The 24,704-nt window shown below is 35.1% G+C and overlaps 1 protein-coding gene across 2 annotated transcripts in view; it reads left to right on the forward strand.

Annotated features, from left to right (window-relative positions):
• Ccdc169 (coiled-coil domain containing 169) overlaps nt 1-24,704 on the forward strand; it is a 50,028-nt gene that overhangs the window by 14,362 nt on the left and 10,962 nt on the right. For both annotated transcript variants that reach the window (XM_071610791.1, XM_071610792.1), the window contains 2 exons: nt 20,301-20,399; nt 20,607-20,660. In XM_071610791.1, coding sequence (XP_071466892.1) covers nt 20,301-20,399; nt 20,607-20,660 — 153 coding nt within the window. The remainder of the gene's footprint in view (nt 1-20,300; nt 20,400-20,606; nt 20,661-24,704) is intronic.

A 24,704-nucleotide genomic window follows, 5' to 3' on the forward strand; every position in this document is an offset into this window, starting at 1 on the left:
TGATCGTGATGCACTCTTTTTGATATGTTTTTGTATTTGATTTGCCAGAATTTTATTGAGAATTTTTGCATCTATATTTATTAGAGATATTGGTCTGAAGTTTTCTTTCTTTAATGTGTCTTTGTCTGGTTTTGGAATCAGGGTGATATTGGCATCATAGAATCTGTTTGGAAGTGTTCCATCTTATTCTATTTCATGAAATAGTTTGTAGAGTATTGGTATTAATTCTTCTTCATAGGTCTTGTAGAACTCAGTTATGTATCCATTCAGTCCTGGGCTTTTCTTGGTTGGTAGACTTCTGATGGTGTCCTTTATTTCCTTGCTTGAAATTGATCTGTTTAACTTGTGTATATCATTCTGTTTTAGTTTAGGCATATCATATGCCTGTAGAAATTTGTCGATGACTTTGATTTTTTTTCTATTTTATTGGAGTACAAATTTTCAAAATAATTTCTAATTATTTTCTGTATTTCTGCAGTATCCATCGTAATGTTTCCTTTTTCATCATGGATTTTAGTAATTTGAGTTTTCTCTCCTTCTCTTCATTAGCATGGCTAATGGTTTATCAATTTTATATATTTCTTCAAAGAACCAACTTTTTAGGTTTTTTCAATTTTTTCTTTTGTATCAATTTCATTGATTTCAGCTCTAATTTTAATTATTTCCTGTCTCCTACTGTTTTGGGGGTTGATTTGTTCTTCTCTTTCTAGGGCTTTGAGATGTAATATTAGGTCATATATTTGTTGACTTTTCCTTCTGTGAAGGAATGAACTCCATGCAGTGAATTTTCCTCTTAACACTGCCTTAATAGTGTCCCAGAGATTTTGATATGTTGTATCAGTGTTCTCATTTACTTCTAAGAATTTTTTAATCTCCTCCTTAGTATTATTTGCTACCCATTGTTCATTCAGTTGCATATTATTTAGTCTCCAGGCGTTGGAGTAGCTTTTAGTTTTTATTTCATCATTGATATCTAGTTTCATTCCATTGTGGTCTGATAGAATGCAAGGTAGTATTTCTACTTTTCCGTATTTACTAGCATTTGCTTTGTGGCGTAACATATGGTCTATTTTAGAAAAGGATCCATGTGCTGTTGAGAAGAAAGTGTGTTCGCTCATTGATGGATGATAATATACTCTATATATGTCAGTTAAAACTAAGTTATTGATTGTATTTTTGAGTTCTATAGTTTGTTTAGCTTTTGTTTGGTAGATCTATCTAGTGGTGAAACAGGTGTGTTAAAGTCACCCAAAATTATTGTGTTGTGGTCTACTTGACTCTTGAACTTGAGAAGAGTTTGATTGATGAACGTAGATGCTCCATTTTGGGGGGCATATATATTTATATGTTGATGTATGGTTCCCTTAAGTAGTCTGAAATGTCCATCTTTATCCCTTTTATTAAGTTTGGCTTGAAGTCTTCTTTATTTGATATGAGGATGGAAACCCCTGCTTGCTTAGGTAGGCCATGTGAATGGTACATTTTATCCCAACCTTTCACCTTCAGTCTGTGGGTGTCTTTTCCTGTGAGATGAGTCTCTTGAAGGCAGCATATTGTTGGCTCTTTTTTTTTAATCCAATCTACCAGCCTATGTCTTTTGATTGGTGAGTTTAAATTTATAAACAAATCCCCCCTAACTTGCATTTTGTTTAAAGTAATAACTTTATATCATACAAATAAATTTCAAGTATGAAAAGTGCATTATTGCAATAATACCTCTTTGCAAGAAATAATACTAATAATGTAAAATGGTAAGGACACAAGTAGTTTCTTTGTAATTATATGTTGCTTCCAGACATATTTCTCTGCAACTTGTTGAGCAACATTTTAAGATATTGGACTTCTGCAATAGATGGCACTGATGGTTTTATTTATTTATTTTTTTAAATAATATTTTATTTTTTAATTTTAGGTGGACACAATATCTTTATTTTGCTTTTATGTGGTGCTGAGAATCGAACCCAGTGCCCCACGCATGCTAGGCGAGCATGCTACCACTTGAGCCACATCCCAGCCCCGATTAAAAAACACTTTACAGTTTGTTATAAACCAAGAACTTTGGACTTGCAAAGAGGTATAGATCAGATACATAGATACATACATAGGCTAGATTTTCAGCTTTGCAAGCATAAGATTCCTGATCTCTATTGCAATTACTCAACACTGCTGTTTTAGTACAGAAGGAGTTACAGACAATACCTAATAGATATGTGAGCTGTGTTCTAACAGATGTTGGCTTAGAAAAAAAAAAAAAAAGCAGTTACTGGCTTTTGACTTTAGGCTATAGTTTGTTGGCTCCTGTTTTAGGAAGAAGTCTGCAAACTTTGATAATTCGCAGATTGGGGGCCTTTCATAAAAACACAAAGGCCTGGTCCCATTGTTCAACCAACTTGTCACCTCTGTGTTCTTTATTAACTCTCCAGGTCATTCTGATAAACATCAAAGTTTGAGAATCACTGATTTAAGCACATGTATACTTAAAAGTGGATTTTTAAAAATCATGGGCTCTATACCTTTAAAATATTTGAGATAGTGATAAAGTCTCTATGGATCAACGTGGGTGTCTCTAAAGACACCCAAGATATCTGGCATGAATAATGGAAAATATGGCTGGAAATACATTCAAGGACTAGATAATGAAGGGTTTCATATTTATGTTAGGGAATGTGAACCTTTTTATATATGATGAGAAGCTGTTGGAGTATTTATGTATTTTAAAATCTCTGCTCACCCTCCTATGGAGAAAGGATTCCCAGGGTGAGAATTGAGGCATAGAAGCCAGTTAGGATTCTTTTCAGACTGGGTAAAGGAAGGTGAGTTTTTAGCTTGGTCAGTATTATATGTGGGAGGAGCAGAGGAAACAGATTGAAGATATATTTAGAAATAATTTCATGAATACATGGGTAATAGGATGAGATTGGGAGAGGATTGAAGGATGCATAACTTCCTGGATTGTGATGAACAGGACTATAGGAATCAAAAGTAGTTGAGATGTTAGGAAATGATGATTATGGTTTGTTTGTGCATTTTATATAGGTAAGAGTAGTTAAAACTGGACGTGGTTTTAGACTACAGAAAGTTGTCTCTGAAAATAGAGATCTTGGAATCATAGGTGTCTCTTGAAGTCATGAAAGTACAAGAGACTGCTGGGGGTGGAGTGGGGACAGAGTCTGAAAAACAGGATTGAGGGTGGAAGCCTGGAGAAATACTAACAATTAAGATATTGGCTAAAAAGGCAATTTGGTGAAGATAATAGTGAAGGAAAAATATTGAGAAAGGATGAGGGGGACAATTGGAAAAGTGGATCACAGAAGCTAAGGAAGGAGAAAATTTTATGACTATTCACCAGAAAAATGTTCTCCAAGAAACTTCTGGCTCAAGGTAGGATAAAGCACTAGTTTAGGCTAATTATAAGAAAACAAGTACTAGTCAAAGGATAGGATTTTGGGAGAAATGTTGTGGAAAGGAAGAGTAGGGGATAAGAAAATGAAGTGAGGATAACCTACTTCATCTAGAATTATAGCTTTTGGAATCAGACTTGCCCTGGTTCAAATCCAGACTAGAGGACACTGAGGAAATCACTTTACCTCTCCAAGGCTTAATTTCCTCATCTGTAAAATGGAGTTAATTAGCTTTCTTGCGCAGGCTGTTGTGAAGATAAGATTATTAGTGTTAATAAGAAAATAGCATAGTGCCTGAAGTAATAAGTACTGTTAGTTCTCTTCCTAACTTCCCTTGGTAAAGGAGAAGTAAAATTTCATCAAAAACAAATCTGTTGTGAAATTAACCTTAATCCCATTGGAAAGGATAATAATAAAGGTAAAGCCCAAAGATGTGCAATCTGTTTTTTCTTAAGCTGTGCTGTTATGTAAGCTACAAATATTCTGCTACCTTTTCAAAACTGCAGTACAGTTTTGTGGTTCTAAGTACCTACCCACAAAGTAGGGGCTTCATCAGGAGTTTAACACTTTTAATAAAAAGCACAGAACATATACTTCCTTTGGGCTAGCTGGATGTACATTTTCCAGCTCCTGTTGGCATCTGTTAGAGAAATGAACTATTAGGTTAGAATGTTCCAAGAATTTCCAAGTATGTCTAGAACTATCGCAATTCACAGCAAGATTAGAATCTTTCTTGAGGATTCTAAATAACTAAAAGTTGAGGTTAAATGAGTTTTGTTGTATCTGATGTTTTTGAGTTCTTGCTTGGCACTTCAGGCTTCTTCATTCATTTCTAATTAGATTATGAAGCTAAGGATTTAGCTGAACTCTTTCATCAGAACTTTATGGCTCCCAGTCGTCAGCCACAGATAGTTCCCTGATAATATTTTAATTAATATTTCAGTGCTTTACTATCACTATTAGCACACGATGGTGATTTTATCTTTCTTACGTTAGCTTATATAGGCCCACTGAAGCTCAGTATTTTTGATGCTATACCATAAACAGGAAAGATGATTGTTGGCCCATCTACTTTCTTGCTTCCCTGTGTTATTCAGCATTACTATGTGCTTACTTGCCTGCTGTGGATTTCTTGAATTTTTGAACTGTATAAGGATCACACAGTACATTTATTTAAAATATACATTATTCCAGGACTTCCCCTAGAGGAACTCATCTGTAGGTCTGGAGTAAGGCCTGGATATTTGTACATTTTAGCAGGCATTTTAATAAGTTCTGTTGCCAAGCACATTTGAGAAAAAAAGATTTAGGGGAGCTGTGTCCATCAGAAAAAGATGTGAAAGTCTCTCTTATGATAAGAGTTCCTATACAGACTATCAAAAAGCACTTTCATATGCCTGTAGTCAATTCTATCATAAAGTAGAAATTTTGCTCTTTGACTGATTCATAGTCATAAAACTAACGACCCCTATTCTTCTATGTTACTGTTTTCCCCATCAATTCACTCCCCTTGTCTTACATTACACCCAGACAGTTTGGATCCTTCAGGGAAATGTCTCATCAGTGCATACACCATGTCAATTAGATGGATATAGTACTGGGGATCATTCTTCTAAAGTTACAAGACTAGCTGATTGTGGGAGCCACTGGGGGAAGAAGCATTAATTAGAAAAATATTTTATCTCCCCACAAACATTGTCTGGAAAACTCTTGATCAATTTGTGGAAAAATCAATTCATGGGAAGCCAACTTGTTGAAATCTGAATTCTTAAATATGTTCTTATGAATATATATTTAATAGCATTTTAAGAAATGTTCAATTTTTTAACTAAAGACTCATAGAAATAGTTTAGCATTTAGTATCATCATTGAAAAATATATTCTGAAAAAAAGATGTTCAGGATATAAGTTCACATATAAGAAGGATTCTCCTTAAAAAGCAAAGTTTTGGTAAATTTGAAATTGATCTCTAGGAAAATTGTTCTCTTTTATGTTAATTCTTTAATGAAATTATTTTTTAAATGTTAATTTTTGGCTATTTGTCTGGCTTTCCTTCCAAACTATGTTTTAGTTTTCTCTCGAACTGACCAGAAGACCCACTGTCCTTACCCTGCTTATAAGGAGAAGTTTGAAGTAAGAGATGGTTTTAAGTCTTAGAAAATCCTTTTAAACCATCAGACCATTCTCTTTATCATATACTTGGCCCTTTAGAGGAACAAGATACTCCCCTGATCATTCTCTGTTTTGCTCCTTTTTTTAATATTTATTTTTTAGTTATAGGTGGACACAATATCTTTATTTTATTTTTATGTGGTGCTGAGGATCGAACCTAGTGCCTCACACATGGTAGGTGAGTGCTCCACTAATGAGTCACAACTCCAGCCCAGTTTTGCTCCTTTTTATGTTCTAACTTCATTGACATTCTATCACTTCTTTATCCTGATTCCCTATACTATCTTCCTGTGACACTTGCTTCTTTCCTTTATCATGATTCAAATTCTTCTTTTATGTGGGCTGCCTCATGGACATCTAGCCCAATTTGGCCCTTCCTAGGACCCTTTATGTCACTGCACTCACTTCACATCCAACTGGCATGGTCCCACTGGACTCTCATTTTTGTCATTTCTACCTTCAGAACCTTCTAAGAAATATTCTAAAAGTCTAAGTATACATTTAGAACCCAATAACGAGGCATTAAAATAAATGACCTTAAAGCACCATTGACACCCATAAGTACGTTTTAGTTAAAATATATTAAAGTTATATGCCAATTATATAGTGAAAAGGATTAGCGAAATGATCTTGGGTTCTCAAAAGTGTGGTATTTAAAAAGGAAATGGAATTCCCACTGCCCACCTGGCTCTGGAAGATCTGCAGATCCAATATCAGACTGCTTCCTGAAGTATTCTGCCACAGACCTCACTTAGGTTTACATTCTCCCCAAAGATCCAAATGATCAGTTTGGAGATGTCTTCAAACTAGAGAAAAGTTGAAAAGATTTTGTATGTTGAGAAGTTAGCCACAAGGGGGCACTGTATCTAAACATGAGATTCTTTCACCATCAGAATTGTCTTTTTTGAAAGGTACTATGTGGAAGCTGTGATGAACTAAATTGTATTCTTGTGCTTTGCTCTTGTAAGCCTTCAATGGAGTATTTTTTTTTAATTCGTAGCTTTCTTTTTCTTTTCTTTTCTTTTTTCTTTCTTTCTTTCTTTTTTTTTTTTTTTTTTTTTGGTGTATTCTTTAGTAATTAACATTGGTTTCTTTAAAAATAGGCGACCAGCAGAGCTTCCTTTCTGCTTGAAATATGGAGTATTTTTAAAAATTTAAATCCTGGGCTGTGGATGTAGCTCAGTGGTAACTTGCCCATCATGTACAAGGCCTGGGTTAAATCCCCATAATCACAAAAACCAATACTAACAACAAAAATTAAAGTCTAAATAAATTTTACCTCAGATATGTAAACAGTGCCCTAATTTTCTAATTTTTACCTTGTGTTTCAATCGACTTTTACAAAATGACCTTTCCAAAACAAATTTAGAAAGAACATAGGTAAAATAGATAACTGCTTGGAATGCTAAGAAATGATCAGTCTCTGAAACAACTCTTCTATGATAGTGGAAGAATAAATTTTTTATGTGATATTTTGGGGATGAGGGGCTAATTTTCAGTACAACCACCAATTTAGCTTTACTTTGTTATTCCAGGCTGCAATTTTCTAGTATGTGACTATTGATTATATAATTAGATTGTTCATTTTATAATCAATAAAATCAAAGTCAAAATCTAGAATGAACCCAGAAGTTATTATAGTACAATTTTACTATTTTTTAAGAATTTCTCTGGCTTTATTTTTATATTTTGTCAGGTTTTTTTTAATCAAATTAAGCCATAATAAATTCATAAGCAATCCTGTGTTGTAATTTAAAGAAACAGCAAAAATGATTCTATTTATTAATATCTTCATCAACTACTTATAAAGAAGTTTATATGTAGTAAACTCTTGCAGTTGCTAACCAAATATATTTTGTTATCTAGTACATATGCATTTTACCTTATTATTATGAAGTAATTGTAGATTTATGGGAAGTTATAAAAATAGTATATACATATAGTACATATATTGACCCCTTTACCCAATGATGACCCTTTAAAGAACTGTAAAACATTATAAAAACCAAGAAATTTATGTTACAACAATGCTTCTAACTAGACTACGGACTAAGGCTGTGTGTGTGTGTGGGGGGGGTTGTTGTTATTTGTTTTTACAGATGGATAAACACAAATATTTTACAACTAATGAGCTAGGGTATCAATGACTGGTATAGTTTTGGCAAAAATACAAAATGTGTTCTTTTCTCCCCCAAATAATATATGTTTATGTTGCTTCTATTCCCATGAGACTTCTACAGTGAACCATCCTAATTTTCTGAGTTGCAATATAATTTAAAAGCATAGTGAGTCAACTCATAGGAATCAGGCACAAGGAGAAAGGAGAATGAGGTGTGTCTGAGGAAACGTGGGCCACACCAGCTAGAACTGCTTGTGGGCACAGTGCTGAGACTAACAGTTGAAAGAAAAATTCTGTGTGTTGAGTCTCAAGGGACCCAACAACAAGCTGGGGGATAAAATATGTGGTATGTTAGAGGCTGAAAGAATATGAAATCAAGGTGTTAAAGCTGGAAGTGGTAATTTAAGAAAGTCAGGACAGCAGAGTGCGGTGGTACGCGCCAGTAAACCCAGTGGCTCAGTGGAGGTTGATACAGGAGGATCTCGAGTTCAAAGCCAGCCTCAGCAAAAAGCAAGGCACTAAACAACTCAGTAAGACCCTGTCTCTAAATAAAATATTAAAAAATAGGGCTGGGGATGTGGCTCAGTGGTTGAGTGCCCTGAGTTCAATCTCTGGTACCCCCGTCCCCCCCACCCCCCACCCCCCGAAAAAAAATGTTAGGATGAGGCAAGGGGTTCACATCTGATATGAAGTTGCTATTTTAGTTCATTTTCTACCAGCTTTATAAAAAGCCTATACAATTAGTATATGACTGTTTTTTTAAATGATAGAATTCTTCACATCAACCAGCAAAGCATATTGTTAACTTCAAATGTTATCTATTTTAGAATTTATAGTGTTTGAGTATAAATTATTCAATATTATCAAAGTAGTATTGTGCTTTTTAAAAAATGCACTTAATTGGAATGGTTTCCATTTTAGCAAGACATTTTGATTGTGAAACTAGTAAAGGAGGCAATATGTGGGTAGGGCCTGAGAGCTGTTAGACATTTTTTTTTTTCACTTGACTCTTTTACATGTTCATTTCTCACAAATCCATATTTTCTTTCTAAGTAAAAAAATCATAAAATACTTCCACCTATTTATCAAATCTAAATAGCCTAGGTAAAATTGGAAAGCTGGCCTTGGTGGCATTAAAAAATTGACTTTATTGATTATAGTTTGTGTAAATAAAATCATAATGTTGTTTTGGATACAGTGTGAAGTGTCAAAAAAATGTTAGACATAGGCATTGAGGGATTTTTTTTGAATATGATATTTATTAGCAGAAAAATTATTCTTGATAATTGAAGGGAGTAAATTAGAATAGAGAAGGAAATATAAACAGATAAAAGAAACAAATTTTGGAAGGCTGTAGCTGGAGGAGTGGTAATTGACTTCAAGAAGTTGAGGAAGCAACAGCAAAGTACCTGCAGAGAAGGGATATCAATGGCAACAAGGCAGTGGGTCTCCAGATCTGCCTAATGCTTTGGAACTTGGCATATCAGGTATGGAAGAAGGTGAGTGTAAGAAATGTGAGCAATTGTTCACTGGAACCCCTCTGCCACTCCCTGTAACCAGGACACTCTCCTTTAGTTGGGAGTCTATTTTCTGGAGAAATTAAACTTCCATAACTTTGGACTTTAGGGCTCAGACATAGAAAAGGGTGAGAGTGAGACACAGTACTAAGAATAATGGGATAAAATGAAAACATGCAGTCAGTGTAATAAAACTCTCAGTCCTCTTCTAGAAATGCTCAGGTAGGATTAACGCATACAGAGTAGGAAATTAGAGGCTTCTTCAGTTTAAAACTGAAATGCCCTTAAGACAGTTAGTGTAGTGACCCAGAGAGTGGGCCTCACAGACTTTCTAGGACAGGAGGATTAGATGGCTGAGGACCATAGGTGCTGAACTTTGAGATCCATCAAGGCCACCCTTTCCAAGAGTTGTTTTCTGGTCATGATTGGCTGCAATGGAGATAACTAAGTCAGACCTCTTTCTGGGATACAAGGGACTTCATTGTTGGCTGATTTGGCTTAAAGTTCTCTGATAGTTTGGCCAAACTGTTTTGCATGACAGCCAAGAATACTTCTGCTTCCAATGAACCTTCTAGACTTGTACTACAATGAGACAACTGTCCCAGATTCTCTCTGCCTTCCTCCCTATTTCATTTCACACTGAAACATTTATGATCCTTGTACATTAAATCCTATTTTGGTGTACATTTTTCAGAAGAGCATATATAAAACTTAAGGGTACTGCATGGGATCAAACAAAACAGAGAGTAAGATGGGGATTCATGTCTGGCTGACTGACTTCAGAAGATCTGTCCTGATTGGTAGGTGTGACACCAATGGATCTGGCTCAGGATATGTTACTTGCAAAAGACTTTCCTAATTATGACCTTGGAAAATGTCATGGGAGAAGGGAATACTATGGGAGAAGCCACAAGGCAGGCATTTGGAAAATAATGGAGTTACTCCTAAGTCACATTGACTTCTACACAAGGGTAATGAGAGATCAGCAACTGTTAATAAGAAGTAATATCTAACCATAGAGGCTGTGGGAGCTTCTCAGGAGGCCTCTGTTCCAGCAGTGGAAAGGCAGACACACTAGAATAGCAGACTGGAGTCATTGTGTTAGCTACACAGTTCCAGAGGCATTTGGATGCTAAACTTAGGTGGTTTTGTTATGTGAAGGGAAGAATCCTGATAGGGATAACTAGGGATGCTAAAATTGTTGCAGAACATCTGGATAGATGCCCCTGAGGATGTTGGCTCTACAATTCTTACACCCCCTGGGCATGTAGAGTGGCCTGCCTAAGGGCTAGAGCACTTGTTGTACTGGAAAATGCTGTAAAGGTCTCTTCCTAGTAAGGCAGCATATACTCCCTCAAACAACTGTCCTCCTACTTGTCTCCGGGCTGCTAGACCAATTAATAAGGGTGTTATTCAATATCTATAATAACAATTTTTAAAAAGAAAAGAGGAACAGAAAGTTGAGGATAGTCAGTGCAATAGAAAACACAATTGTTTTCATATTCCCTGGACCTGAACCAACTTCTTGAACTAGGAATTGTTGGCCAAAGAGGTGGCCTGAAATCCTAGAAGGGCTGGGCCTGAAACACCAATTCAAGTATATATTGTGACAATATTCTCAGTCTTCCCTCAAAGAGATCTCTGGCCACTTACACAGATAACACTGGGGGAAGAAAGATAACTAGATATTTACAGGATGTTTGAACACAGGGTCTGTGTTGGCATTGATTCCCAGAGTTGAAATCTATGGCTAAAGTCCAAATCACAGTGGACTCATTGTCCCACAGACTTCCCTATCCTTGCAGTGGTCATTTTCTCAGTCCTCAAGTACATAATCAGAATAGATATATTTGAAAGTTGAAGTTAACCTCATATTAGTTCCCCTCATCATGGAAGAAAAAGTATCATGGTTGTGAAGGCCAAGTAAAAACTTCTGAAACTGCCCCTGCCCCCACTGAGATCAAAATAGAAGTCAAAACCACTTTATTATTCCAGGGAAAATAGCAGAGATTAGCCACAATTAAAACTTTAAAAAGATTCAAGGATACCAGTGCCCGTCTTCATTGTTTTATTTGCCAGTCTGATCATGCAGAAACTGGATGGATCTTGGAGAAAGTTGTAGGCTGCCACAGACTTAACCAATTAGTGGTCTTAATTGCATAAGCTTTTCCACATGTGGTATCACTAGTGGAGCCAATTAATAGAGTTTCAGGTGCAGGAGTCCTAGTCATAGACTTGGAGAAAGTATTCTTTCATTTTAATTAGAAAAGAGGATCAAAAACAGTTTGTGACTTTCACTTTCAGCTCCAGCATATAGTAAACCACAGAAGTCCTCTGTTATTACAGCGAGGAAAACTTTAAAGGTGAACAAACTGGAAATCGATGACTTTGCTTGGGACCATTAGAGAACTGAGGTTTCAGACAGGCAGACTTCCACCCTGAAATCTAGATAAACAGATGAATCCAAACTTGAGATCTGCTTACCTGGAACAGAAGCTGCTGGGACTATAAGCTGGTAGGGACATTTAAGTAGTAATTTTTCATGAATTACTGGAGGAAAAATAGGCAAATCTGCTATTAAAGTTGACAACTTCAATGGTCTCTGTCAGTAATTGATAGATCAAACAGCCAGAAAATTACTAGAGATTGATCTGAAAAGCACCATCAACCAACTTGATCTAAGTGACATTATAGGCTATTCCACCCAACAGCAGCAGAACACGGATTCTCCTCAAACTTACATGTAAGATAGACCACATTTTGGAGGCCCCTATAGATTCTCAGCTTCATAAGGATGGAGTCTGGGTTATCATATTCCTAGCACAATGCCTGGCACAGAAGGCATTTGATAAATATTTTTAGAATAAATGAATGAATTATAAAATTAGGCTACAAGACAAGAAATCTAATCATGATATACAGCAGCAAGATACAGGTTAGTCACAAAGAAAGCATATTAAAAAGTGTAAGCCTCAAGGGTTAGAACTGAGAATATCAATAAAAAATATCCTTCTGATGAGATGAACATCATTACCCTAAGTATCTGTATGAAGAAACAAATGGTGTGAATATACTTTGTATACAACCAGAAATATGAAAAATTGTGCTCTATATGTGTAATATGAATTGTAATGCATTCTGCTGTCATATATAAAAATTAGAATAAAAATTAGAAAAATAATAGAGAAGAAAGTGATAAAAGAGAGGGGAAGAGCTTTTTATTGAATTCAGCTTTTTTGTAGCTTGGCCAAAAGAGTAGAGAGAAGCTGATTCTTTGCTGTTACCTCAGGTGGAGTGATGGAAAGTGATTGGGATGGTTTCTGAAGCAGGGCCCTATGTTCTATACTTCCACAAGGATTAAATGAGATCATATATAAGGCAGAGTTTTATAATATTAAAGCGCTATGTATTATTTATTTATAATTGTTTAATAAGTTACTTGAAGTCAGGGAGTGAAATATAGCTTTCTGGAGAATGATCTTTATAATTTTAATACAGTAATACATTCTTTATCTGATAGTTACAATATGAACTATTCCATGCAGGTGAATTTTCCAGATAATGAAAACCCATATCTTCATTTTATTAAAAAATATAATTTTGCTAGGTTTGATGCAAATCTCTTATAAATATAAACATACTTACACATCTTATTAAAATGGTCATATTTGCTTAATTTGACCTTAGAAAAACAAAAACAAAAAACCATCTTTCTGAGCCGAGTGCAGTGGTCCACGCCTGTAATCCCAGGGAGGCTGAAGCAGGAGGATCAAGAGTTCAAAGCCAGTCTCAGCAAAAGCAAGGTGCTAAGCAACTCAGTGAGACCCTATGTCTAAATAAAATTCAAAATAGGGCTGGGGATGTTGCTCAGTGGTCAAGTGCTCCCAAGTTCAATCCCCAGTACCACCCACCCCCCAAAAAAAATCCTCTGTCATATAGAGAATGCCACTTGATTCTAGGTCCTAAATATTCTTTTTATCAAGTCACTTTTTAAATAACTTCCAGTAGATCCCAGTGCTTCAATCCCTATGCCTATCATCCCAAAGCTGCCTTTTCTAGCAGGTTGTTTTCTAAATTTGCCTTTTATGTATTGCTTCAGCTCTAATCCTACCATTAAATAGTCATTTCTGATTTAAGCCTATGATAAATATTTGGCTTCCTTCATGTCCTTTTTCCCTTTCCATTTTGGGGACCTTTTATGTTATACCCACCTTGATTAACACCTTTTAAAAATGTGTGAAACATTTATTTTCCATTTCAAATTTTCTATTTAATCATACCTTGCATTTTCACTGCTGTTTTTTATGCTTCCATTTAGTATGAGCTCCTACAGTTTTGCACCATAACTCATTCAGGTCACCTTTAATACAAAAATAATTTGTATTCTAGTAGGTTATTTGTAAGTGAACTTCTTTTAAAAATTCAGATGCATTTTACTAATGATATAATGTTTAAATGGGTTGGATTCTATGTACATCTATAAATGTACTTAACAAATTATATAACTGATTGATATTGCTATTGTAGCCTAACCTGAAGTCCTTGGAGCAAGGGTCCATAGAATAGCATTTTGAACTACTTCTACCACTCACTAATTATCCCTTCAAAAGTTCTTCATACATAGGCAATATATTCATGAGGGTTTCATTTTCTATAAAATAATTCAGTTTAGCTTCTTACATATGTTCAACTTTAATGGATTTGTTTTTCTACAGTAAGTTTATGTTTGGATGAAAGGAGCTAGAAGCCATTCAAGATGCCAGTGCATAATTAACTTTCAAAGAATAATAATGCCTACCTGAGAAACATCACCTGCTTATGTTTTAACAAGAATGCTAATGAAATATGCGTAGTGGTGGATCATCACCTCCAAGGGATTTATCACTAATGCTATTTTGAGACTGGAATTTGCCTCATTTCAGCCAACCTATATACCCTCAATACAATTTTTTAAATGCCAATAATTATTAACAAGTATCTATGAGAGAATAAGTTTTTGTTGAATATTCAGCTATATTTCAGGAAGATATGAACTCTAAACTATTTTGCAGTTTTGCTTTGTAGAGATTTAAATCAGCTCCTTTCATTTTTCTTTGAATGCTTCTTTTAATAGAGTTAGTGACCTAGATCATGACCAACAAGAGTTGAGATAATTTGACTAGAAGATATTTTATTTAATTTGTAAGAACACAAGTAATAATTGGAGTTATTGAAAATTATGTTACTAGTTTGGGAATTAAAATTTGGTACCTGGATACTGTGTGCCTGTGTTAAAATGTTGGTGAATGCTATAGCTTGGATATGGTTTGTCCCCTCTGAAATTAATGTTGAAATTTAATTGCCATTGTGGTCTTGGAAGGTAGGGCCTTTAAGGGGTGATAAGGTAGTTAAGAGGGATTTATTTTTTTTCAGGAATGATAGTTAAAATAAGGCTGCCTCTTGTGTGTTTTTAATCTTCCAATTGCTCTCATTTGCCCTTCGACTTTCCCACAATGCTATGATGCAGCCCAAAGCCCTTGTCAGATGCAGCTGCTTGATCTTGAACTTCTGGTTTTCAGAACTATGAGCTAAATAAAAGTCATTTTTGGATGGTAGATTTGGGTTGGGCAATACCAGGAGAGTGGACAGTTATTCCTCTATGTGGACTTTTTGGAAAAAGTTGTCACATGCAAAAAGGTTCCCATCAGGGGTACCTATTCATAGTCTTCCCAGAGTGTAAGAAAGAACTAAAAAGTGTAGGATGATTAAACAACCTTATCTATGCAGGCTTAGAGCGAATTAGCACCTGGGCCTATTGGACTAAAACCAGCTAATAAATTTACCTAAAGTCACAAATATACCACAGTAGTTCCAATAGAAAGCTCCCAGTGGCATGTTCTGATGTTGAGTTCTGTGATCATTGGTCTGGCTATGGAGACAAAACTAGTGATAAAGAAATCAGCTTTCCTTGATGCGTCTTTGTTCAGTTTTGGTTTTGTGTTATACTGGCTTCATAGAATTTATTTGGAAGTGTTTCCTCCCTTTCAATTTCATGGAATAATTTGAGAAAGACTGGTATTAGTTCTTTTTTAAATGTCTGGTAGAACTCAGCTGAGAATCCATCTGGTCCTTGGCTTTTTTTTGTTGGAAGGTTTTTAATTGCTGTTTTAATTTCATTGTTTGATTATAAGTCTATTTAGGTTTTCTCTATCTTCCTGGTTCAATTTAGCCAGGTCATATGTGTCTAGAAATTTGTCTATGTCTTCTAGATTTTCTAGTTTATTGGAGTATAATTTTTAAAAATAGTTTCTAATGATCCTCGGGATTTCAGAAGTGTCTGTGGTGATATTTTCTTTTCTAATCTTTATTTGGGTCTTTTTTCTCTTTTGGTTAGTTTGGCTAAGGGCTTTTCAGTCATACTTATCTTTACCAAAAAAAAAAAAAAAAAATTCTTTGTGGTATTGATTGATTCTGTGTATTATTGTTTGGTACTCAAATGAGACAAAGATGCATGAAGGAAATAAAATTACACAACAATATCCCTGAAGGACATAGATGCAAAAATCCTTAATATTAGCACACCAAATTTAAAAACACACCAAGAAGATAATACACCATAATTAAGTGGGCTTCATCCCAGGAATGCAAGATTGGTTCAACATACATAAATCAATGAATGTAATTTACTACTTACATAGAATTAAAAACACATACTTACAGCCATCTGATACTTGACAAAAGTACCAAAAAATACATATGAGAATCATATGATCATCTGCATCAATTGATGCAGAAAAGGCCTTTGATAAAATACAGAACCCATTCATGTTAAAAAAAAAAAAAAAAACACTGGAGAAACTGGCATTGAAGGAACTTATCTCAACATTTTAAAGGTTGTACATGACAAACCCAAAGCCAGTATCATACTAAACTAAGAAAAAACTTAAAGCTTTCCCTTTAAAGTCAGGATCAAGGGGCTGGGGATGTGGCTCAAGCGGTAGCGCGCTCGCCTGGCATGCGTGCGGCCCGGGTTCGATCCTCAGCACCACATACAAACAAAGATGTTGTGTCCACCGATAACTAAAAAATAAATATTAAAAAATTCTCTCTCTCTCTCTCTCTCTCTCTCTCTCTCTCTCTCTCTCTCTCTCCCTCTCTCTCTCTCTTTAAAAAAAATAAAAAATAAAGTCAGGATCAAGACAAGGATGTCTACTTTCATCACTTCTATTCAATATAATTCTTGAAACTCTAGCCAGAGCAATCAGGAAATAGAAGGAAATTAAAGGGATATAGATAAAATAGAAAAAGAAGAAATCCCAACTGTCTCTGTTTGCTTATGTCATGGATATCTAGAAAACCCCAAGAATTCCACCAGAAGACTTCTAGAACTGATAAATGAATTCAGCGAGTAGCAGGATACATGATCAACATTCAAATCAATAGCATTCTTATATTATGACAGCAACTTAGCTGAGAAAGAAATCAGGAAAACCATCCCTTTTGCAATAACCTATAAAAAATAAAATATTGGGAATTAATCTAACCAAGGAGGTGAAATATTTCTACAATGAATACTATAGAACACTGAAGAAAGAAATTAAAGAAGACCTCAGAAGATGGGAAGATCTCCCATGTTCTTGGATAGGCAGAATTAATATTGTCACAGTGGCCATACTATCAAAAGCAATGTACATATTCAGTGCAATCCCCATCAAAATACTGATAACATTCCTTGCAAAACTAGAAAAAATAGTCCTTAAATTTATTTGGAAGAATAAGAGACCCAGAATAACCAAAGTAATTCTGAGCAAGAAGAGTGATGCAGGTGGTATCATGATACCTGATCTTAAGCTATACTACAGAGCTGTAAAAGCAAACCAGCATGGCATTGGCATCAAAATATAAATTAAGACCACTGGAATAGAAGACAGAGAGAAATGCACATACTTACAGTCATCTGATACTTGACAAAATTACCAAAAATACACGTTGGAGAAAAGACTGGCATTTTAACAGATGGTACTCAAAAAATTGGATATATCTGCATATATAAATATATGTGGAAGAATGAAATTATATCCCTATCTCTTACCCTGCATGAAAGTCAAATCAAAATGGATCAAAGACTTGTACATTAGACCAGAAACTTTGCAACTGCTAGAAGAAAACATAGGGTCAACATTCCATCATATATGTGCAGCCACCAATATCCTCAACAAGACTCTTGAAACAAAACCAAGAATATGTGGCATGCCATCAAATTAAAAACATTTCTGCAGAGCAAAGGATTGAGCTTGAAGAGAGAGCCTACAGAATGGGGAGAAAAAGACTTTGCCACTTGTTCTTCTGACAGGGAATTAATATTCAGAACATATTAAGATCTCAGGAAACTTAACACCAAAAACCCAAATGACCCAATCAGTAAATGAACAAAAGAAGAAACAAAACAGCCAACAAGTATATGGAAAAATGTTCAACATTTTTAGCAATCAAATGCTAATCAAAACTACACAAAGATTTCATCTCACATCAGTCAGAATGGCAATTATCAAGAATACAAATAACAAACGCTGGTGAGGACGTGGGGAAAAGATACACCCATACATTGTTGGTGGAACTGTAAATTAGTACAACTATGGAAAGCAGTGTGAATATTCCTCAAAAAACTTGGAATGGAACCACCATATGACCTAGCTATCCCATTTCTTGGTATTTATCTAAAAGAACTAAAATCAACATACTGTAGTGATATAGCCACTTCCATGTTTATAGCAGCACAATTCACAAGAGCCAATTTATAGAATCAGTCCAGATGTCTATGAATAGATGAATGGATGGAGAAAATGTGTTACATATATACAGTGAAGTTTTACTAGCCATAAGAAGAATGAAATAATAGCATTTGCCAGTAAATAGATAGAAATGGAGAACATCACACTTTGCAAAATTAGCAAGACTCAGAAAATCAAGGGTCAAATGTTTCTCTTGTGGAAGCTAGAGAAAAATAAGGGAAAGAAGGAGCTGGAGGTGAGGCTTGGATATCAATTATGTAGGAAAGATCAAGAAGGTAGAGAATGAGAGGGAAGAAGAATGAGAAAGGGGAGGAAATATGGAATGAATTTAATAAAATTATGTTATATGCATATATAAATGTACCAGAGGGAATTTTACTTTTCTACATATATATGTAGAAAGTACCAATCAAAAATAAAGGAGCAAAAAAGAAAAGAAAAAAGAATCCAGCTTGCCTTCTACTAGCAGTGTTGACTAACTTTGCTCTTTGCTACAGTGGTTCAGCCTTGTGCTCAGCCATCCTACTTTCAAGTCACATATAATTAAGCTAGGCCACCAGTCTTTGACACTGATTAGTCAGTCCTTCCTGAAAAAGGGTGGTAATTTTGGTATCTTGCCTAAAGACTTTTTGGTAAAAATAATCTCTTTCCATCTAGATTAACAAAGTATATGGCTGGCTAAGGCACTGTGGATAGGAAAGGAAGGTAAAACTATATCAGAAACATACATCAGGATGAATGGATAAGAAGCCCTTTTATATAATCAACTTGCCACCAAGTGGATGGTTGATCTCATTGAGGGATAGTGCCCCTTACAGGGCTCATGTTGGTATCTCTTGCTAGCATTTCCAACATTGATCAGCAGCAGTATTAGCTTACCCTTAGTGAGAAGGAACCCATGCTGTTGGGCCAAACAGTGCAAAGTCCCCATCTCAGTCACTTTGGTTACTCTGTTCATCAGCTCACTGTTGGCTGACCAAGGACAGAGTTAGAAAATATCTCTTGGCCAAATATTTGGCCCATTTAGTTTAATACCTCATCTGTGGTGATGCTTTCTGGTAAGGATTATTGTGTAATATATAATACACAAGAAATTTCACCTTTATATCCACTTTGGTAGGACCTGCCACATTCCTCTTCCCCAGAGCTCTTTGCCCTCAGTTATCAGCTCTGTACAGATTTCTGCCCCCAGTAACATGATAGGCAGAAGATTGTAAAACTCTCTTAATATTTTCCCATATTTCTACATGTGGTACCCAGGAAACTGTTCACATCTGTCCTTTCTGAAAAATCAAAATAGATAGGATAGGAATCTATTAGGGAAAGTAGAATTTAGAAAAGAAATTTCTTGATTTTGTGAGGTAAACGTTGATGAGAGAGAGATAGGAGGGATGATGGGAAAACAAGATTATTAAGCCAAAGGAGAGAAGAAGAGTGGTAGAAAAGGCAATAAGGTTGAAAACCAGAGCAATTGGGAGATTATTACAGAGTAGAACAGTTCTGGAAACTAAGACCTCAGTCCAGACACTCTACTTCTGAGCTGAAGCTTTTACAAAAAGGTTTTTAACATTTATTTCACACTAGGAAATTAGGGTAACTCTGGTTGGCAGATATAAATTATGCATTTTAGTTGTGCAGTTCTCCAACAATTTATAATTATGTGTGTATGTATAATATATATATATAGTTATTGATGTGAATCAAAGTAATGTATCCCATTTTGTCCTTTTATGAAAGAGGAACCTTAAACTTTTCTTTCTATATAAAGAACGTTTCTCTCTTGTTCTCTAGTTTTCACCAGCATGTAAAAATGGACTTAAATTATATAGGATATAGTATTTAAGTGTCTTTACATGTACCTCTTTTGTTACAATGGTAGTAATAGTATGACTACCTCCTATTGTTAATACAAATAATTTTTCAGCATGTCTGGCCTTTGGAGTCATTTTATCTGAATTCTAATTTTAGCTCTATCATTGATGAGCTTTATGTCTCTGAGCCAGTTATATAAACTCTAAAAGACACAGTTTTCTAAACAGTAAAGTGGAAACAAACATTAGGCATCTCAAGTATTGTAATAAGGATTCAGTGAAATAATCTAGGGAAGGAACTTATTATAATACATGTGATATATAATACATATATAATACAAGTGTTAGAGCTCAACAAATATTTTGATTATTTTATTGCTATTACTGGAATTATAAGATCACAGAATATTAGGTATAGAAGGCATTCATTGGTGAAGAATTTGGTTGTCATTTCTATTGTTGGATCTTAGGATATGAGTACATATAAAATTTACTATTTATACTTTCAGGAATCCTTAAATATATTACTTAAACAACTAGAAAAAGAAAAAAGAAGTCTTGAAAATCAAGTGAAAGACTATGCACTTAAACTGGAACAAGAATCAAAGGTTTGTTTTTATTCTACTAAACAATTCATTTGAAGCTGCCTTTATTTCTAGGGTTATCTACAAACCTACTATATCATTTTCATAAAATGGTACAAAACCATTTCCTACAGTTTTAACAAAAAACCAGGAGATATGAACCCTAACTTGGCAATTTTCTTGCTAATCTTCTCTTATGTTGGATTCTTTACATTTGTATATTCTACATAGGCTTACCACAAGATCAACAATGAACGCTGTAAATACATATCTGAAATGTCTCAGGTAATTTTTTTCTTTTACTTTCAAATTCTAAGGCTTTCCCTTCTCCTAAGTTATGTATTTTATTTTTCTATAATTTGTGTGTGTGTTTGGTTAGATAAACAGTTGTTGAAATTATGGGGAAATGTTACCGAGTTTCTAAATATGGAAGATGGAAAGGGAAATACATAATTTATAAAGAGAGAAAACAGTCTCCCTAATTAAGAGATTATCTTGCATATCTGCTTCCTTAGTTATCCTTTTAGTTTGATCCATGATCACTAGAATTCAAACAGATAAGCTACTGTCCTTTAGCTATCACTTCATAATTGTAGACACAGTATTGCTATTCATAGAAATATAAGACAGGAAAATTATCAATACATTATCTTGCACATATTTTCAGCTTTTCATTTGTCTTTCAGTTTTATTTATGATATTGTTGGAATTTTAGAGCATTTTTATATTGCCAGAGCTCTTTTATTTATGGTTTCTTATGTCATAGTTTAAAAGATAATCTTCAACTCAATTTTCATAATGTTTACAGCATCATTTAATACTTACATGGCTTATTATTTAATATTTAAATATTTAAGCTATATTACCTTTATTTTGGCATATATTTTAAGATTAGGATATGAGTTCAGTTTTAAAAGTATGTTATCCAAACAGAAGAGTCCAAAGAGTAATTGGATATGGGAATCTCAGGAAAATGTTAAACTTTAGAGATAGATTTGGAAATTACTATCATATAGATAGTAAGAGAAGTCATGCGAATGAATGAAATACATCAGGGAGGATAAGTAAGGTTAAAAGAAAAGATAGGCTATAATTCTGAAGACAGTGATAGTTATGGGAGTAACAAAAATGGTTGGGATCCTCAAAGCACAGCAGTTAGACAATGAGGTAGAGTACCTTGAGGGTGAGCTTGATCCAAAAGGTAACCTGCTCATCAAATCTAGATTATCTAGAGGGATCAAGAAAGGATTCAGAGGAAGAGATTTAGGTTTGGGAATTGGAGCCAAAAATGGGATGAATAGTAAAATATGAGAATAAAAGTCAGCAAAATGGTGGGTAAAAGGAAACTTGGACTTATAGTGTTCACCAAGCTTAAGCAGGAAATGGAGCTAAGGTAGAATCAGTGCTTGTAGTCTCTCATCCATAAAATGGACAATCAACTTAAACTTCATGGATCTTGACAATGGGTTGGAAGCACTGCTTCCTCCAAAGGTACGGGTACCCATGTGCCTTTCATCTGACGCTATACCCTGCATGGAATATTCTTTTTCTCTTACATGCTAATTCCATCTCCTTCAAGGTATAGCACAAACACCACCTCCTTCATGAGGCCTCCACATGATGAAAAGACCACAGATAGTGGAGCCATTGCAAATTTGGGTTTGAATCCCAGCTCTGCACTTAACTGCTGTATGACCACTTCTTTCCTCACCTGTAGAAAGGGAGAATCTTTATGATGTCAGTATCAGTCTCAGGGTTCTGTGAGTGCTTAGAGACATGGTATATATGAAGTGCTAAGTATAGTACCTGGCACATTATAGGTTCTAGATTTCAATTAATGGTGAATATTATTTTCCTGTTTTTTTTCTTTCTTGAACACACTAGTCCATATGTATATTCTACATATTGTGTAGTGACAGCACCATCAGAATTTCAAATTGCTTTCTAGATCCTTGACCGATCTTCACTTAGCTATAGGTTCCTGAGGTCAGTCAGAGTGCCTCATTATTGCTGTTACTTTACACTGAGCAAAAAGAGTGGCAAATAGTCAATGTTCAAAATGATTTGCCAAACTGAACATAGTACAAAATTTATGAATAAAAATTATGGAGATAATGAAAAGTTCAAATCCTTACACAAAAGGTGGTATGTAAAACACTGAAGGTTTTTTTTAAAAGGTTAAAATTAAAGTCTTTTGCCCATGAAGCATTCATTTGCCTTTGTTTATCTTAAAAAAAAAAAATCATTTAGGTGGAATAAGCCTACTCTGACTGTACAAGATCACTGAATGTACAATCAAAGCCTATTTTAACAGCTTCCAGGGAAGGTGTTAATCCTGTCTCCAGTATAATGTTAATAAGGATTTTCACTCAACTGAATTGTTAATCTTTATAGTCAAAGATGGTTCTGACCATGAGGATACTGCAGTGACTGGAAAGGTTAATGGATGATTTGCAGTTCTTTCCATGCTGAATACATAAATAATTGATTCTTTGGTAGATAACTAGAGCTATTTGCTGAATCTGCTTTTTATACTTCTGCAACTATATCTGAGGCTTTGTCTCACTCTCAAACCACTGTTTTGACTGAAACTGAATTGCCCCATCTCAGAATTATTCTAATTTGCACAATGTATGCACAGTATAGGTATTACTTTTTTTAGAGAGAGAGAGATTTTTTTTTTAAAGAGAGAGAGAGAGAAAGAGAGAGAATTTTTTAATATTTAGTTTTCGGTGGACACAACATTTTTGTTTGTATATGGTGCTGAGGATTGAACCCGGGCAGCACGCATGCCAGACGAGCGCGCTACCGCTTGAGCCACATCCCTGGCCCCGAGAGAGATTTTTTTTTAATATTTATTTTTCAGTTTTCAGTGGACACAACATCTTTATTTTATTTTTATGTGGTGCTGAGGATCGAACCCAGCGCCCCGCGCATGCTAGGCGAGCGCGTTACCGCTTGAGCCACATCCCTAGCCCATAGGTATTACTTTTTAAGAATACACAGGTACATTGCATCTCTGAAAAATCAAGTGGTAAAACTGACTACAGCTTGTTGCAATACCTGATAAATTTAAATTTAAGTTTCCCATAAACACTGAATTTTGCAGTGGGTCTGAGTGATTATTGAATATATTGATTTTGGTTTACTCACAGGGAATCTGAGGTGGTTCTAAATTCATCATCAGGCAGTTCTAACTCATAGACTTGTTCTTAAAACACATGAGATAGTACTTCTTATTCTCCTTCCCTGAAACTTCCTTAAAATTCACTGATTTTTCATCCTCTGAACAATACAGAACAAGTCCACACTCCAAAGTGATGGCTTTTCAAAGATTTAGAAACAATTCTTCATTTTCCTATAGATTTTGTTTGTTTCTTTGTTTGATTTGTTTTGCTTTTGAACTAAATATTGTTATCTTAGTTATCTCTCATGACATAGGTTCCAGACTGTCCCTGCATTTCCGTTGCCTTTTGGGAAAACTCTATTTTGTTATTGTTCATTTTAAAATCAAGCAAAGTCTTGTCTCTGTCACACCCATTTTTCTTCTCTGTTGCCTAAGTGATCAATCTAAAATACAGTTATCATGGCATAATTTCCTTTTATAATACTTTCTGTTTGCTTTGCCCAAAAGATCATAGCAGAGCTCCTTGGTGTTGTCAACAAAGTCCTCTCCCAACATGGCAGTGCCTGTCTTAGCCTTTTCCCTGCTAACATCTGTGCTGCATCTAGACCAAATGCTATTTGCAATTCCTGCATCTATCATGCTGCTTTTTAGCTGAGGTTCTTGCTGTTCCTTCTAGGTAGAATATCCTTTCTCTAGTTCTTAACTGGTTACTATTCTACATGTGTCCCCTATAGCCTGAGTTAATTGCATCTCACAAGCTGTAAGCTCACAAAGCACACATGCAAACCTTTAATCAAGGACCTTAATTGTAATCTTCTATTTGTTTTGCTATTTCCTCAATAGAAATGTGACTTATTTGTCTTTGTTCCTGGTCCATAATGTGGTGGTGACACATGGTAGATGCTCAATACATTTGCTACATGAATAAAGGAATGAATGAATTCCAGTACAACACACTCAAACCTGTCACTCTTAGCATATGATCTAATATCTTAGATCAAAAAAGAGAGATGGCAAGGGGGCAAGGCAGAGGGAGTTGGGGGTCTATCAGATATAAAATCTAGTTGTTTTTTTTACCTTCAGATTTATACACACCTTTATCTACCACTCATGTTTTCCCCTCTTGTCTTAAAGAAAAGGATTCCAGTCTTCTTCCCAAGTCTGTCTGCTGCCTCTAGGACTCAATTTCCTCTTATTTTCTC

Source organism: Marmota flaviventris, chromosome 4, assembly GCF_047511675.1.
Source record: "Marmota flaviventris isolate mMarFla1 chromosome 4, mMarFla1.hap1, whole genome shotgun sequence".
NCBI lineage: Eukaryota > Metazoa > Chordata > Mammalia > Rodentia > Sciuridae > Marmota > Marmota flaviventris.